This window comes from Ceratotherium simum, chromosome 16, assembly GCF_057802395.1.
Source record: "Ceratotherium simum simum isolate JZ-2026a chromosome 16, ASM5780239v1, whole genome shotgun sequence".
In the NCBI taxonomy this organism is placed as follows: Eukaryota; Metazoa; Chordata; class Mammalia; order Perissodactyla; family Rhinocerotidae; genus Ceratotherium; species Ceratotherium simum.
This window is the reverse complement of record NC_141915.1, coordinates 59,025,945-59,042,323: the sequence shown is the minus strand read 5'-3', so window position 1 is coordinate 59,042,323 and position 16,379 is coordinate 59,025,945. Positions and strand designations below refer to the sequence as shown.

At 60.4% G+C, this 16,379-nt stretch overlaps 1 protein-coding gene across 5 annotated transcripts in view; it reads left to right on the top strand.

Moving 5' to 3' along the window:
- The window catches only part of RBFOX3 (RNA binding fox-1 homolog 3), an 86,657-nt gene extending 71,596 nt beyond the window's left edge, over nucleotides 1-15,061 (top strand). The window contains exons 4-12 of one of the 5 annotated variants that reach the window (XM_087441716.1): nucleotides 519-572; nucleotides 1,387-1,479; nucleotides 3,064-3,124; nucleotides 6,419-6,472; nucleotides 6,707-6,839; nucleotides 7,254-7,434; nucleotides 8,445-8,506; nucleotides 9,768-9,846; nucleotides 11,713-15,061. In XM_087441716.1, coding sequence (XP_087297842.1) covers nucleotides 519-572; nucleotides 1,387-1,479; nucleotides 3,064-3,124; nucleotides 6,419-6,472; nucleotides 6,707-6,839; nucleotides 7,254-7,434; nucleotides 8,445-8,506; nucleotides 9,768-9,846; nucleotides 11,713-11,757 — 762 coding nt within the window. In that variant the 3' untranslated portion in view covers nucleotides 11,758-15,061. The remainder of the gene's footprint in view (nucleotides 1-518; nucleotides 573-1,386; nucleotides 1,480-3,063; nucleotides 3,125-6,418; nucleotides 6,473-6,706; nucleotides 6,840-7,253; nucleotides 7,435-8,444; nucleotides 8,507-9,767; nucleotides 9,847-11,712) is intronic. The other 4 variants (XM_087441717.1, XM_087441719.1, XM_087441718.1 and 1 more) reach the window with 4 other exon arrangements.
- Nucleotides 15,062-16,379: the final 1,318 nt, after the last annotated feature.

Here is a 16,379-nt window from a genome sequence, read left to right as displayed (position 1 = left end):
CTTGGTGGGGCAGAGGGGCCTGGGGTCGCTGCTGCTCTGCACCCCACCCAGCCCAGCCCTGACAGCACAGGCAGCAGGTAGTGCAGGGTTCCTCCAGGGCACTTTGTCTCTTCCAGGAGCTCCTGCTCCTTGCCTGTCCATAGCCTTTTACCCTTTAGTGTGAATTAGGAGTGGCTGTCAGTAACGTGGGGCAGAGGCCCAGCAGGGAGAGGAGAGGGACACTGGTGATGCTGCACCCACCCTGTCCCCAGCCCCCACCCGGCTTGTAGGTGGGGCCAGAGGCCTGGCAGGAAAAGCTCTCTCCACGAAAAGGTGGGGAGGGGTGTCCCTGTGTCCCCCACTCCCCCATGCTGCACCGAGAGCCCCCCCTCCTCTTCCCTGCCAGAGGCAGAAGGGGGCCCTCTGGGCTTAAGACCAGACACGGGCAGCAGATGAGGGTCTCCTGGGGAGCAGGCGTGTGGGCAGCAGTCTTAACCCACCCTCTCCTGTCTCCCACCCACCCCTCTCTGTCTTTGCAGCAATTCGGAAAAATTTTAGACGTGGAGATCATTTTTAACGAGCGGGGCTCCAAGGTGGGTGCCGCCCAGAGGCCGCCACCATTACAGCGCCGGCTGTAGGTCCCGCCAGGCTAACGTGTGAAATGTGCGTTTCCTTCCTGGAGAGCTTCGAGCCCGAGGACCCCTGAGCGACACGGGTGCTTGTATTCCCCGCTCCTCCACCCCGCCCCCACCCCACCCCTGTCTGTGTTGTTGCTTCTGCTGCGAGGCTCCCTTCTCTCTAAGCTGCCAGGACCTCTCTGTCTGCACCCGGAGCCGCGGCCCCTTGGCCTGGGTCCCCACCCCCGGAGCCACTCCTCCAGGGGCCGCTGGCCTGCCTCAGAGCTGGCCCAGAGGCTTGGGGAAGGGGCTGCAGGGCGGGCAGGTGGGAGGGTGCCCAGCAGAGACAAGCCTGCTCCCCACTCCAGGAGGGGAAGACACACCCTTCCCCAGGCTCCTAGGGTGAAGGTGGGTGGGGCTGCCCCCGGAGGTCCTGAAGCCCAGCCTCGGCCCCCCATGTGGAGTTAGAGCAACAGTCCTGGCCCCTGGCCAGTTTAGCATCTCTTCTGTAGCTTTCACCTGTCCCCTCGCAGGTGCCAGGCAGTCAGCTCAGGCCAGGCTCAAGCCAGGCCCCCAACCTGGGCCTGTACCCATCCTGGGCATCCTGCCGGTGGCACCAAGACAGACTGAGTCTCTCCTTCAACTCACCTGACTCAACCCCTCTCTCTCCCTCTCTGTCTGTCTCTCTCTCCCCCTCCCCACTACCCTGTCCCCCACCCCCACGCCTCCTTTTTTTTCCTGTTTCTCATCCTATGTCTTTCTCTCTGTGTCTGTCCTTCTCCGCTCACAGGGTTTTGGGTTTGTAACTTTTGAAACTAGCTCAGATGCTGACCGAGCCCGGGAGAAGCTGAATGGGACGATCGTAGAGGGACGGAAAATTGAGGTGCTCAGATAAGTGTGCTGTGGCAGGGACACCCTTGTGAACTGCTGCCTGTCACCCGGGGTCTCCCAGCCCTGCTGCTGCCCGGCAGAGAGCCGGCCCTGGTCCCCCATGGCAGGAAGGCGGGGCGGGGGCAGGGCCACACTGAGGTCAGAGCCGAGCCATCCCCTGCCGCCCCCATGGGTCTAGGCTTCAGGCTCACCCAAGGGCCCCCCTCCTCTGCCTCCTCCCTCTCCTTCCTGGAAGAGGCCCCCAACTGCGGGGATTAGCCAGACACTGGGAGGAGCCCCAGAAATATGTGTTTGAGGCTTGGCAGCTCCCAGGACCCTGGCCAGCCCAATCTGTCCCCCAGTTGGGAGGGGCCATCCATCCCCTTGACTCCTCTCACCAGGGAGTAGCAGCTACCCCCTGCCCTCCCCCTCCCCACGCCACCAGCACCCTGTAGTTTGCCCCCTGCCCTCATCCCCCAGAGGGTCAGCAGCAACAAGTGGCTAGGACCTAGAAAGGGACCCAGACTAGAGGAGCAGCAGGGACATGAGGTGAGGGGCTCCCCCCTGGACACCTCCTCCCTTTCTGCCCCTCCCCCGGTGGGCTGCATATCCCCCGCCTCAATGCTGTGGCTCTGAGTGCTAGGAGCTGGGCTCTCTGACAGGCAGTGAGTGAGGGGTGGCTGGAGAGGGGAGGGGTCAGAGCCCCTAGGAAGAGCGGTGGAAGGGCCTGCGGGGAGGGTTTCCGGAAGCAGAAGGAGTACTGGAGGCACTGACGCCAGCCAGGCTTCCACTCAGCGCCCGGTGGGCACCTGAGGCTGGAGCCCAAGGCCCCAGGGGTTCACACTGAACGTGGGGGAGGCAGCGTGGCCCAGACCCCTTCCTCAGGTTCCACCGCCTGCCCTGCTCTCTGCTCCCTTCCGCAGAGGCTTCCTCCTTCCTCCACCCCTGGCCCCTGGGCAGCGTGACAGGGACTTAGGTGTCCGGAGAGTAGGACCCACCCCCTTGGTGCCCGTCTGCCCCCTCCCCACGGGCACACGCGCCCCATCAGAAAGCTCTGCTGGCCTTGGGGGAATAGGGTGGCCATCTTGGTGCCAACCACTAGGAGCCACCAGGGCAGAGAGTGTCGTGGGGGCTGGTCTGTTAGCTGGGCTGAGAGCACTCGGTGGAGAGCCCACCAACCAGCTTTGTTGCCAATGGCCTTGGGTTGCCAGAGAGGCTGGGGCTTGGTGTGTGGGAACAGCCATGCAAAGGGCAAGACCTAGTGGGCTGGATGCAGTGCCTGAGCCAAGGGCCCGGGTTGGGGGCCAGGCTGGGCACCAGCCAGTGCTGGGAGGAGTGTGGCCAAGACTCCCTGGAGCGGGCAGCACAGCAGAGAGAGGAGGCCAGGCAGGGGGGCAGGCCAGGGTAGGGGGCCAGGCTGGTGGCAGAGGCCGTCCCGTGCCTCCACCTGGGTGCCCCAGGGCCTCCCTCCCGTTCCCCCGGCCCCCAGCCCCTTCCACGGTGGCCATGGAGGACCATGCAGAGTAGGACTGGGGCGGCCAGTGGCCCCCAAGGAGGCTAATGCTCCCCTCACCCTCCTCTCCCTCTCTCCGGGCAGGTCAATAACGCCACGGCCCGAGTTATGACCAATAAGAAGACTGCCAACCCCTACACCAATGGTAAGGGGCCCAGGACGGCCCGGGAGGGATAGAGGCCTGGAGGCGTCCAGGCTGCAGAAGCTGACCTCCCTGGATGCTAAGTGCCCCTCATGTCCCAGCTCTGCCCCTCAGAGGAGAGCTGCGGCCACCCGCCCACACGCACACCCACACCAAGACTCCTGGGCTTTCCCAAGTGTACATGGCACCCAGAGACCACGTGGACAGGCTTCGGGCACAGCGGGATGGTGGCCACTTCGGGGATTATTACTTATTTTCTAAGTGCCGAGGGGAAGCCTGGACTGGTCACGCTCGATATTTAGTGAGTGTGATGACAATTAGAGGGACAGTCGCCGCCCCAGACCTTGGAAACAACCAAAGGTTGAGGCCCCCCAGGGTGAGCCCCACTGGTCCATAATGTGCATCAACTGAGTCGTCCACTTCAAGCACACCTGACCGTAAGCAGAAGTGGCCGGTCTTAGAAGATGAAACTGGTGATGCAGAGAGGTGGCTGCCGGGAGAGATGCAGGGACCAGCAGGCTGCTGTGTCTTAACTCCACCAGGTGACGGGGCTGGTTTGAGTGTAGCTGGCAGCGTCTCAGAACCAGCTCTCTCCTAGCCAAGGAGCAGCAGTCAGGACGAGTCCCCCTGCAGGCGTGGGCTTTGCTTTTCACCCCCAGTGGGGACTGAGTGGACTGAGCCACCCCCAGTCTCTCTTGTCCCTATATGATCAGCCGCACGTGGAGTCGGGTAACGGGCCAGCGAGGGAAGCCTAGGACGGGACAGTGGGTGGACCTGCTGCGTGACCCCTCAGCAGGGCCTCCCCATCTGTCCTCCTGGGGCGGGGCAGGGGCTCCGGCCAGGCCTCATTTACGCGACATTATTGTGGCTCCCATCCTGCTATTTTGAGGACTGTCAAAGCTCAAATTCTTTCTAAAGATCTGAGAGTGCCTGGCTTTGCCAGCGTCCCAAGCACACCCTGGGTGTGACCCTTCTGTGATCTGGTGCTTAGCACAGGAAGGGAAAGCAGCAGACATTTTTATAGGGTCAGGGTGATCATCGGGGGGCTACGAAACCACTGGAGCCAGCTGCCCTCCCTTCACCCAAGAGCCACGCACCCCTGCTTTCCTGGCAGAACAGAGAATGTTGAGGAGCATGGAATTCAGAATGGAATCCATCCCTTAACAACTGCATTCTTGCACGGAATGGGCATGGACCCCGTGCTGGCTGAGTGACAGGGATGGGGAGAGAGAGAGAAACCTCTGCTCACTTCTGTGGCAACAACAGTTTCACTTAAACGTCTTCGTTGTCCTGGGCAAGAATGACAAGGGCTGCAGTGGGCCAGCCCTGGGTCCTCTGGCAGTTGGCAGTAAAGGCCGGCCGGCGGGCTCTGCTGGCCTGGGAGTGTAGCCTGACTTCGCTTACACAGTCCTGAGCACTCGGAAATTCACCGGTTGGTCTGGGGCAGACGTTTCCACCATAGAAAACAAACTCACGAGGTTTGGCCAGGTGTTACTATTTACAGAAGAAACAGAGGTGCCCCCCAGGTGCATCTCAGGCTGCCTCTCTGTCACCTGGGGTCCCAGACAGTGAAATGGCGCCAGCAGTGACAGGTGGAGGCTCCCAGGTTTCCAGGGTTGGCGGGCGGAGGCGCCAGGGCCATCTTGAGCAGAAGTTCAGCCTCCAAGAGCGGATCTGGAAGAGCCACCAGGATGGAACCTGGGGGCTGGGCTTGGGTCCTTGGCTCCAGGACTCGGCTCTCTCGTGGATTTTTACTAAGACGACTCAGTTCTTGGGACTGGAGGTCTTCCCAAGATATGGAACATTTCTTCCCTCCTAACGTGGGATTTGTAGAAGATTCCAGAGTCCCAACAGTAATGTTCAGACACAGACATCTGTGCTGGTGCCGTGTGGTGGTGGATCAGGGATGGAAGGCGGCCCACAGTCTCATGGAGAGTGTGGAGAATGGGCACCCAGGAGAAACAAGGCCCCGGACATTCTGTCCTGTATGCCTCCTGGCTGCCCACCCTGTTAGAATCTGGGTTTGGGGCTCACCCGTGGAGATTGCCACTGATGGCTTGGCCTGCCCCTTGACATGCTCTCCAGACATGTCTCACCAGCTGGCCAGTCTCACTGTCAGGTCCCTTCTGTCTCTCCTCACACAGTGAGGCATGCTGGGAAGATAAGACCCAGGTAAGCTGAGTGGGCCGGGGGCTGGGCTTGGTAGAATAAGCTGTCCCCTGCCCGTGCTACCCGAATGCCTGCGGCCAGAGCCCACTCAGAGCCAGCTGATTTCCACCCCAGAGGCCTCAGGTAGAAGCAGGCCTTCACTCATGCACCCAGTCCCTGGTGGGAGAGGACAGCTGGCCCAGGAACAGCGGGCCCTGAGCCGGCTGACCTACAGAGAGGGAGAGGCCGGGTGCCAATTATAGCTGGGGGCCAGGGAGGGGGCCAGGCACGTGGGTCTGGCATCCGACTGCTGAGTTTGGCCTGGATCTGCCAATCGCCAGCTCTGTGACGAGAGGCTGCTGGGCCTCCCTGAGCCTCCGTTTGCTCATCTGTAAAATGGGAGGATGGGACGCCTACCTCCTTGGGTGGGTTTAGAAGGGTGTGGCACATGGTAAATTGCTCAGGAATAATGATTATTATCATCCCAAATCCAAAGGCTCTTCTTCCCCATGGCTGCTTTGGGGAAGGACGGGGCCCCAGGATAGCAAGAGCGGGACTCGGCACTGGGAAAAGCTCCGTCCCAGGACAGAGACTCTGAGGCAGGAGGTGGGAGGAGGTTGCGAGCAGAGGCCAAGCACCTTTTTGGCAGCCTCTGACCCTCCTGGAAGGCAGCCAGGCACCCACACGAGAGCGCCCCCACGACTGGCTCTGTCCTGTGCTAAAGCACCAGGGCACCAGGACCCCTCGTCCTGGGTGTGGGCCTGCAGACGCTTACATAACGTGCTCCACTTCCCTTCCTAGTTCTCTTCTGCAGAGATTACAGACCCCAAGCTGCTGGGGCTGGTGCCCTGGGGCCAGGGAGGCCAGGGGGAGGCTGGGGAGGGCCACAATTTGACAATCAAGAAGACACCCAGGCAAATGGGTCGGGAGTGACCCGCTCGCTGGTATTTAGGGAGCAGAAGGAGCCCAGCCCGGAGGCTGCAGCATTCCGCTAGGGGCCAGTGGGGGGTCCGGCCAGCTCTCTGCAGAGGCCACCCCCTCAGATGTTCCCAGAGGGCTCAGCCGGGTGTCCCTGGGGTTCCCAGGCAGAGTGCGAGGCGGGGAGAGGATGGGGAAGCTAGTGATTGGGTTTCTTTGCTTTTGTTCTAGGCTGGAAGCTAAACCCGGTGGTAGGCGCAGTCTACGGGCCTGAGTTCTATGCAGGTAAAGGCTGGAGCAGTGGAGTGGGGCTGGGATGTGCCTGGCTGGGTATTGGGAGGTCGTTGGCCAGGTGGCTCTGGGTGAAAGGCCAGGGCCGGGTGGGAGGCGTGGCTGGGGGCGTGTTTGGCCGGGGGCGTGGTCGGCAGGTGTGGACGGGAGGGGCGTGTTCATGTGGGCGTGATCTGGAGGGGCGTGGCCAGGTGTGGCTTCTCACAGGCCTGGCTCCCTTTTCTGCAGTGACCGGGTTCCCCTACCCCACCACGGGCACAGCCGTTGCCTACAGGGGTGCACACCTACGGGGCCGGGGCCGAGCCGTGTATAATACGTTTCGGGCTGCACCGCCCCCGCCCCCCATCCCAACTTATGGAGCGTGAGTACCTGGGGGGCACGGGGAGGGAAGCATGGAGAAAGGTCAGGGGTTGTGGAGAGGGAGGGCTGGGGCAGCCAGAGGGGCTAGGCAGCCTTCTGGAACTGAGGGGGGCTGTGGAAACCTCCAGAACGTCCTACTGTAGTCACCTCCATATCAGTACCCCCACCCCCACCCTGGTTCAGGGAATCAAGGGTCACAGGCATTTAGGGCGACCTTTAATGGGATCGTGGTTGGCCCCTGAGCCCTCCCTGGTCCATTTCCCCGGGGCCCAGTGCCTTCCACTCCTGGTGTGGGGGGACAGCTGCTTGGGGTGGAGTGGTGGGAGGGTGAGCAAGATGGGCCACTGGGCCCCTGGGTTTGTGGGAGAAAGGAGCTGACCAGCAAGGGTGTTACTCTATTGTTATACCAAAACAGGGCACTGGAGCAAACGCTTGTTAAAATGCCAGTCCCATGGGCAGGGCTGGCACCCTGCCCCCTCCCTCCTCAGCAGACACCGGAGCCGGCCTACCCCACCTCTCCAGCGTTCCCACCACTTTCTTGTCCGTTTGCTTCCAGGGTCGTGTATCAGGATGGCTTTTATGGTGCTGAGATTTATGTAAGTGCAGCCCTGGGGAAGGGAAGGGTGGCATCCTGGTGTTCTGTCGGTGTCAATGAGCAGTCAGTGTCTTCCCCCTCCCTGCCCCTCTCCCCCCACCCCACACCCATCCTTGGAACCCAGGAAGGCGAGGGTGCTGTGTCTGCCCAGAGTATTGCATCCCAAGGGACCTTGGCCCAGCTAAACCTGGGTTATCTGGGCTCATGTTGGGAGTAGTAATGGGTCTCCCAGCAGCCTCATGAGCCAAAGGCATGTCTTCTCCATTTCTCAAGGTGCCATATGATGGGGGCAGTGGGTGACTCTCCTATATCCCTAATCACATTGGGGTCACTCAGTGAGCCCCCACAGGCAACCCATGTCCAGTACAGAGGCCCCAAGAGAGACCAGGAGGCAGGGGCTTGAGGTCAGACCCCTGGTGGGGTCCTGTTGCTTCTCCCTTTCTTCATGGGGCCGCTCTTACTGCTTCCTCTAGCTTGGAGCCCTTGCTGACAACCCCGCCCTGCACACACACCTGGCCTAACATAAGACTTCCCTTCCTGGGCAGTCGCCCATAATCCAACGATCCATTTGTGCCAGGGCCACGACGTGTTCTGAGTTAATGCCCTTTGCCCTCGACCATTCCCAGTGTCGGGGATAGCACCCAGAGTCACCCATGGGTTCTCCATTCCCGTTGGCTTCAAAGTCATGGGTGCACTGGCCTGGTGGCAGGTCTGTGGGCACCTATGTGTGCCAAAGCCTCACACACAACCAGACGTACAATTGGTGCCCACCAGCGTGTGTTGAATGCACAAATGGATGTGTGAATGAATGAATGAATGAAGTGGACACCCACCCCTACCTCACCTGGAACCACTCCACTTGACAGTCTGCAGTCTCCATTAGACCAGAAGCTAGGTGCCCCCAGGCCTGCACCTGCTGACCTCACCTGGCCAAGGTGAAGGTTGAAAGGCTGAAAGGTTGTCCCCTCTCCACTAAGCCAAGTGCTTTCTCTCCCTCTGCTTACCCTGCAGGGAGGCTATGCAGCCTACAGGTATGCTCAGCCAGCAGCGGCAGCAGCAGCCTACAGCGACAGGTATGGCGGGGGGCGGGGAGCGGGGCAGGGCAGGGGCGGGGAGAAGATGGATGAGATCCCTGTAGGGCTGGGCTCAGACAGACAGGAAGCCTTACCCACCGCTCAGGGCCTGGGGGTACCTCCACCTGGTGGTGCAGGGTCTGGACAGGAGAGCAGGCCCTCGTGGGCTTGGAGATCCCTGAGCCAGCAAGCCCCCGCCCTCTGTAATCACTTCCTGCTTGCATAACGGGAGAGGCTGTGGAACCCCCCCAGTTCTCAGGTAGCAGACAGCTCCTCTGATCCCCAACCCTGGAGGCCTCAAGTGAGAAACATAATTAGGAGCCTTTGCTTCTGCTCCTGGGCAAGCCTCTGATCCTCCTCAGTGCTCCCAGGTCAGAAACCCTTTCGCTCCAAGAAGGAAAGGCAGAGCGTGCCCATCTGCCTCCTCCCGGGGGTGTGACAGGACCAGGTGGGCTGTGTGCACCATTTGAGAGCAGCAGCCTCTGCCCATCTGCAAGCACACCCAGAGGCCGGTGGGTAACTCTTCATTTTGAAGGCAGGTCCTCAAGGGTAGCCCAGGGTCGGGGGGCTGGCCTGGCGCCTCTCCCCATGGGCACTCGGCCTATTGGCTGCAGAGCTCCTGCCTGGGAAGGTGTGCAAGTCCTTGCATCCACACACAGCAGGCTCCGGCCCAGGGACACTTGGCCCTTCCTCGCAGCCTCTGGCTTCGTCTCAGGCATGTGTGGGTTTTGTCAGGTGCACAGCAGGCCCCACAACCCAGCCCTGTCCTCTAAGAAGCTGGTATTTCATGCACAAAATAAATTAAGCCAGAGGAAGGTCATCAAGGGGACACTGCTGCCTCCTTCGTGGCGACGCCCCTGACGCCCCACCCCGGATCTTTCCTTCCTCTCTGAGCCACCTTCTCCGGCACTTTGCCCCTGTTCTTTCTGGGGATCGAGGTTTCTTCTCCCTCCACACCAGCTCTGCAAGGACTCCCTTTTCTCTCCCACATGGCACTTGGGAGCACAGGCTGCCCCTGGGCAGCGTCAGCACACACTGGATATACTGAGAGGGTGGCCAGCCGCGTTCTGGACACTTCCTTCCAAACAGGCAGGAAGGACGGCAAGGAGGGCTGCAGGGGACGGAGGGGCCTTGCAGGTGGGACCACACTGGAGGATGCTCACAAAATGTCTGGGAAGACATGAGAGACCTGTTGCCACCCCCCGACCTGCCCTCATCACCCCATACCTCCCTACCTCCTTCCCTGTGCTCGTCTCCCCAGCTATGGCAGAGTCTACGCAGCTGCTGACCCCTACCACCACACCATCGGGCCCGCAGCGACCTACAGCATTGGGACCATGGTAAGGAGGCTGGGGCCCAGCTGGCCCTTGGCACTGGCAGGACAAGGAGGGCCCGGCGCTGCAACTGGGGCGGGGCGGGCAGACCCTTAGGAGGATGACCCAGGCCTCTGACCAGTGCCTCAGTCCTGGTGCCTGGAAAGACCAAGGCCTGGGTTTGAGTTGGGGGAGGACTTGCCCCATTATGCCCTCATGGAGTCAGAGGGAGGTGGGTTTGCCCAGACGCTCAGATGCCCAGTCACGACGTCTCGTCCTCTGGCAAGCATCCCGGTGTGGCCCAGTTTTCTGAGCTCCATAACTAAGTCCCGTCTGGGCCCTCCATCCCCCACCAGGAAAACCAAACCAAACCTTCCCGGCAGAGGCTCAGAGGCAGGCAGGGCCTCCCTTCCCTCATGTGCGTGTCCATGCCACAGTCCCTCTGTGTCTTGTCCCCACCTAGCCCCACCGTTCCTCAAGTCCAGGAGGAGAACAGGGCTGCCCGCTGTTTCTCACCTGAGCCCCTCTGTGCTCCCTGTGGCCCTGGGCTGGGTCTGCAGGCCCTCTCCTGGGGAAATGGGGCCTGCTCTCCCCCCGTTTCCACCCACGGGCCCCAGAGAGGAGCGGAGGGGCGCCCTCCTGATGGGCTCGCTGCGACCGAGGGGTGCGGGCCAGTGTGTCTGTGTGTGTGTGTGTATGGCCAGCTGTCGACACATACAGCCCAGCTCACTCTGCACCTCAAAACCTGCTTCCAGTGGACACCTATCTCCTGTGCCCACCCTGCCCAACCCCGGGGGTGTTAATGTCGGTTTTTAGCTAGCTTGGCATTCAGCATCAAAGATGAAAACATTTTTGGTGGGGTAAGGAGGGAGAAGGTTCATAGCCAATATGGATTTTTTTTTTTCCATCTCCCTTGGTTTTGATTACTCCCTCCCAATTTTTATTTTGTCTTTTTGATTTTTAACAAGCCTCAGACATTCCACTCAGCCTACAGTGACAGCTGGCAGCCACAGGCCTCTTGGGGGCCCGCACCCCCTCCTGGATGGCGGGCCTGAAACTGCAGCTTACAGGCCCTTGGCTCCCAGATCAGCTCAGCCCTCCGTGCAGCTGCTAGCTAAAAGCTTTCATTAATTCACAGAGGGTTCTTCCTATGTTTTCATTTTTTATTTTCAAGATTTTCTATTCTTTCCCCAAATTTTCTTCTCTGGCACTTGTCGTTTTCTCTTTTCTGGCAAAAACTGGTGGGTGGGGCAGGAGGTTCCTGTGGAGGCCTCCCTGACCCAGGGGAGCCAGGGGCACGGGAGAGCAAGAGCACCCAAGACCTGTCCTCCCGGCAGCATGGCAGGTCAGGCTCAGACTGGGCCCTAGAGGAGAAGCAGGACGCGTGACCCCAGAAAGCCCCTCAGAGCTGAGCGAGCAGATGCAGCCCCTCCTGGGGAGCCAAGGCCCGGGAACCTTGACTGGAGGCCCCCATACCCTCCCCGTGTCTGGAGGGGCTGAGTCCTGCCCCATGGCAGCCCCCCGGGGCACGGAGGCGGTGGGGATCTCGCTCAGACCTCCCCCTGATGAAGGGGAAAGGGGGCAGTGGAGGGCCACGCCTGAGCCAAAACAGTCACCAAAAGACATCTCAGACCGTGTTACCCAGAAGCACTGTGGCTGGTGACCCCGCAGCCCCAGCCCTGAGACCACTACCACATCAGAAATAGGCCCAGGGCCCCTCCTGCCGCCATGACAGCCAGCACCCATTCTCCCCGAGGCAGACCGTAAAGGGGGCAGGAGACAGGATTTAGCTGTTTCTCTTTTTGTTTTTCCTTAGTTTTTTTTTTCTTTTTGCTTTTTCCCCCCTACCAAAAGGCGGTACTGATTGGCTGTTTTTCATCTTTGATGTTGCAGGCTAGCCTCTGCCGAGGAGGGTACAGCCGCTTCACCCCCTACTAGCAAGAGGCCCAGCCCCTAACAGCATTCACTGACTGCCTAGTACACACCAAACCCAGCAGTCCAAACCAGGCACAGCCACCCGGAGGACAGTGCACCCCTCCCGGTCAGCGACACGCACCACTGACCTCCATCCATAGGTTTTACCTCCAGCCAGCTGGTCTCCCCCTCGATGGCGTGTGTGTCTCTGACGTTGGTTACCCCCGTATGTCTGAAACCTTGGTTCCTATTTTCACTTTGTTGACGTTGTGCCCCCCAAGCCATTTCAGGTATGGTATGCACAGAGAGGGAGAGGCGAGGCTGGGCAGGAGACCCCTCCCCGAGAATTAGCAATAGAGCCCACGAGGGCAGCACCCCCTCCCCATCCCCCGGGTCTGCAGAGCCACAGAAGACCTCCAGCTGGCCTCCCCAGGAAGCCACCCCAGCCAGCCCAGGCCACAGCTCCCATCCGTCACCTGGGGTTCAGGGAGCGAGGGGCTCCCGTCCACCCCAGTTGGTGGGTTCCCGGGCACAACACTGCTCCCTTCCGACCCTCACCCAGCTATTCACGGCAGTAGCCGCCTCTGCCCTCCTCGCCCCTGTCCAGCTGAAACTAACATTTCTGATTAAATTTTGTTGATAATGTTTCCTGCCAAAGCAGTCACAAGCATGTCGTGGGGGAGCCACACCAGCCTCAGGGGTTTCTTAGCCTCTATTGTAACAGATGAAAGTGCAGGAAGAAATTTCCCTGCCCCGAGACCCGGTGAGGCCCATAACTATACTGCTTTGCAGTGCCTGAGGGCCCCTCCAGCCCTACCGGTCCTGCCAGCAGCAGGCTCTCCCCTCTGGCCAGATGGGGGCCCGGCCAGACTGACCCTGGTGTTTGCACAGCACCGCCTTCCCTTCCCAGAACTGGGACACATCTTTTTATCAGGGTACCTTTCAGGAGGGGAAGGCCGGAGTGGGAGAGCAGGTGGGGAGCAGGGCGATGCCCATGCTCAGGCCTTTCTGGCGGGACAGCGCTCAGTGTTAATCTCCCGTCTAGAGGCTCGGCACTTAGCCCTGCGGCCCTGTGGTCCCACGGCTCTGTGGCTGTGCAGGGCTCTGGGAGGAGATGCTGGCTGGGGCCTGCAGGTAAAACAGACAGCTTAGGGAGCTTCTGGAAGAGTCCACCCAGACAGGCCAAGGCCCTTGCCATGTGCCGGCCCCAGCACCTCCGTTACAGGAAAGTGTCACAGCCAAGGAAGCCCTGGTCTAAGCTGCCAGAGCTGGGCCTCCGGGGTGGACAGCTGGCTAGAGGATGTGGGGTCCCCATCAGCCAGGGTGTGATCCGCCACCCTACTCCACCGGCACATCAGTCCCTTGCTGGTGGAGTGGGAAGATCACACCCAGGGCCCCCGGCTCCTCACCTTCCGTTCCCCAGTGCACCGCCTTCTCAGCTGCCTCATTCCGGACCCCACATGGCCCGTGCTGCACCAGCCATCCACCACACCCTGACTCCGGCCCTCGTCCAGCCAAGCTAGGCAGGCCCCTGCCCTCTCAGCTCCTAGCAGAGTCCACTGGCGGTGTCTGCCAGCCAGGTTCACTGTGGTTTCTCCATTCCTACTGCCCCCAGTTCTTCCCACCACCAGTCCATGCCCTCGCTGCCCTGGAGGATGGAGGCCTGCCTTAAATTCAACAGAAAGCTGGGAGGAGGGGACAGGTTCAGGGATGCTAGGACTTTAGGGCCCAGGCCCTCCCTCCCACCCTGCACCTTGGGGTCGCAGGGTCCTGTCGCCCTCCCAACACGCCTGGCAACTGGTTGCTTCTGAGAAACTGCAAGTCCCCCCTTTCTGTTTCTGTTGTAGTGAAAGCTTCCAGCGTTTCCTTCTTGGACTATGAAGGGCAAAAAAAAAAAAAACAAACAAAAAAATCACAAAACAAAAAACAAAACAAAAAAAGATGTTACGATCCAAGCAACAAAAAACCAACCAAACCGAGAAGCATCCACCACGTCTGAGTCCCGCGTGCCGGCGCACACGGCAGCGAGGGAGCACGTCCACAGGGCACTGCGCCCACCAAGAGGGAGAGCACCCAGGCCTTGCCCATCCCCAGCTGGCAGTGCTGGTCGGAAGCGCCCCTCCCGACTCAGGCAGGGGGAGAGCAGGAGGGAAGGGGCCTCCGTTTTCTATCAAGTCTTCCTTTCCCAGCCCCCACGCCCAAGGCAGTGTGGGGCCAGTGGTGGAGTGGCCACAGGCCTGAGCAGGGAAGAGCAGGCCAACTGCCAGTGGAAGGGACGGCTGCGCCAGGCGGGCAGGGACGGGGGAGGGCAGCTTTCATTCCCAGGGGCTCCGGCCCATGCCCAGTCACCCTTGTGTTGTGCGCTCTGGGCCCCAGCTCCCCCTCATGCCATGCCACCAACACCCGTATCCTGCAAACCTGGTGAAGGACTTTGCAGGCCACTGGATGCTGTCCAACCAGCAGCCCTGGGGTCTGACCCCAACACCAAGGGCTGACGAGGTTCCAGAACCACGGGGCACCCAGGTTCCTCCCTCCACATGAGGGGGCCCTCGGGCTGCCCGGCCAGGATCAACTATGCATACCTAGGAGCATGGGAGGGTGGGGGCCCTGAGCCGAGGCCTCGGCCTTGCCCTGCCTGGCCATTTCTTATTCCCTTTCTGGAGGAGGCCCCGGACCTGGTCTGTGGGAGGGAAGGCCGACCTCACACTGCCTGCTGGGACAGCCCTCCTCGCCGCTGCCCTGTCCTGCAGGGAGCAGAGGGACGGAGCCGGGCCAGCGCCTGGCTGCAGGGTGAGGTTGGGAGTCACGGTGCTATGTGTCTGGACGGCCACACCACAGCAGGGAGAGCGAGGGTGGGAGAAAGACCTGCCCTGACCCCTGCTCCCAGGTCAGGCCCCGGGGTGGTTGGGGAATGGACGGTATGGACCAGCGAGAAGGCCCTGGCCGGGAGGAATGGCTGGAGTAGGAAAACAGCAAAAAATAAAAACACGGGCTCCCCACATGGCTCCACTGTCTCATGAAACTTCAGAAGTAAAAAGTACACCTCACTTTATATTCAGCATCAGCTCCTAAAACCAGTCTCCTTTTCTAGTCCTGTGTACATAGCCCCGCCCCGCCCGGCTTCGTCCTCTGTACAGAGCACCCCCTGCTGTCCTGGACCCTGTTCTCGCAGCAGCTCCGCCCCTGCCCCCACCCTCCCGGCCCCTCTAGGACTGCAGCCGAGCCCCAGACTTCCTTTCTTACCATTCCGTATGCTTCCAAGGTGTGACCATTCAAATCAACAGTATTATTATTATTAAGATTATTAATAAAGATTTCTTTCTTCAAACCAGGACAACTCTTTTTGATTTGGCAGCTCCCGGGCACAGAGGGTGGAGGGCACAGGAGGACCAGGATGCCCACGGGGTTGGGCCCAGGACAGGAAGCTTGTTCCCAGGATACAGCCTGCCCTCAGCTGAAGCCAGGTGGCCAGAGGGGAGTCAGAGGACTCTTCTGGGCGAGACATGCTAGAGTCTCAATCCTTTAGACTGTCCTCTCCACACCCCGTCCCAGGACAGACGTGGCAGGGCTCACGCGTGCTCCCCACAGCCTTGTCCTCTCTGCGGGTTTGTGAAGTTACCAGCAGATTCCAAGGGAGAGGGCAGCCTTGGCCCCTTCTCAGCACTGGGCACAGCATGCACACCCAGGAGGCAGAGGGGCACCCCGCCTGCCGAGGGGTGGCTACTCCACATGGGGGTCTGGCCAGGCCCAACCACACGCCGCCTGACGCTGGGACCTGCCGACAGAGTGTAGGAGAGGGGATAGAGCTGGGGACATCCTGGGGAAGCAGGACTGCTGCAGGGGCATTCGTCACTGGTGCTTGGGGACAGAGTCTTTTAGATCTCACCCACACTACCTGCTCAGCTGTGGTCCAAAGGAGCTGCTTCAAGGTAAGCCCATTACTCCAGCCCCTGGTGAGTCCCCCACTCCTGGACGGTTCGGGTGGGGGCCAGCAGCCATCCTCACCACCCCCCGGAAAGGAGGGAGAACCAGGAAGGGAAGCAGCAGATTCCAAACCAAGAGCTTCAAAGCCTCAGGCCTGGGGGCCGGGACAGAGGGCCAGATGCCAACACCGAGCTGGCGCTGCCTGTGACACATCTCACCAAGACTTGAGTTCTTCATCTTTCATGTCAGATAATTTATCTCAGAGCAATTACACCCACCAGAGGGGCACAGGCTTAAATGCTAACATATTAATTTTCCTGCATATAAGCCTTTACCGCCAGCGGGACCAGGGACCATGCTCTTGGGGAGCTGGGGTGTGATTCCACCACACACTATGCTCTGCTAAACCCCTGACTTCTAATTGCTTGCTCACCAGACTGTGAGAAAATAATTGCCACTATAAATTTTCCCTCCTCTGTATAAAATATTCGGGGGAACCAGCACTTTAAAAAAAACTGCTCCTCCTTCCAGCTGCACTGCCCCCACCCAACTCCACCTCTGGGGCCTGGAGGGAGCGGCCAGAAGCCCCGACCCCGTCCCCCATCCAAAACGAGACTCAAAGCGCTCTAGGGAATTCTCAAAACAGAGGCAAGTCAGATGAGCAGTTCCAAGTGGCAGCTGCTCATGTTCAGGCCCCCAACAGTCCACTGACTGTTCCAGAC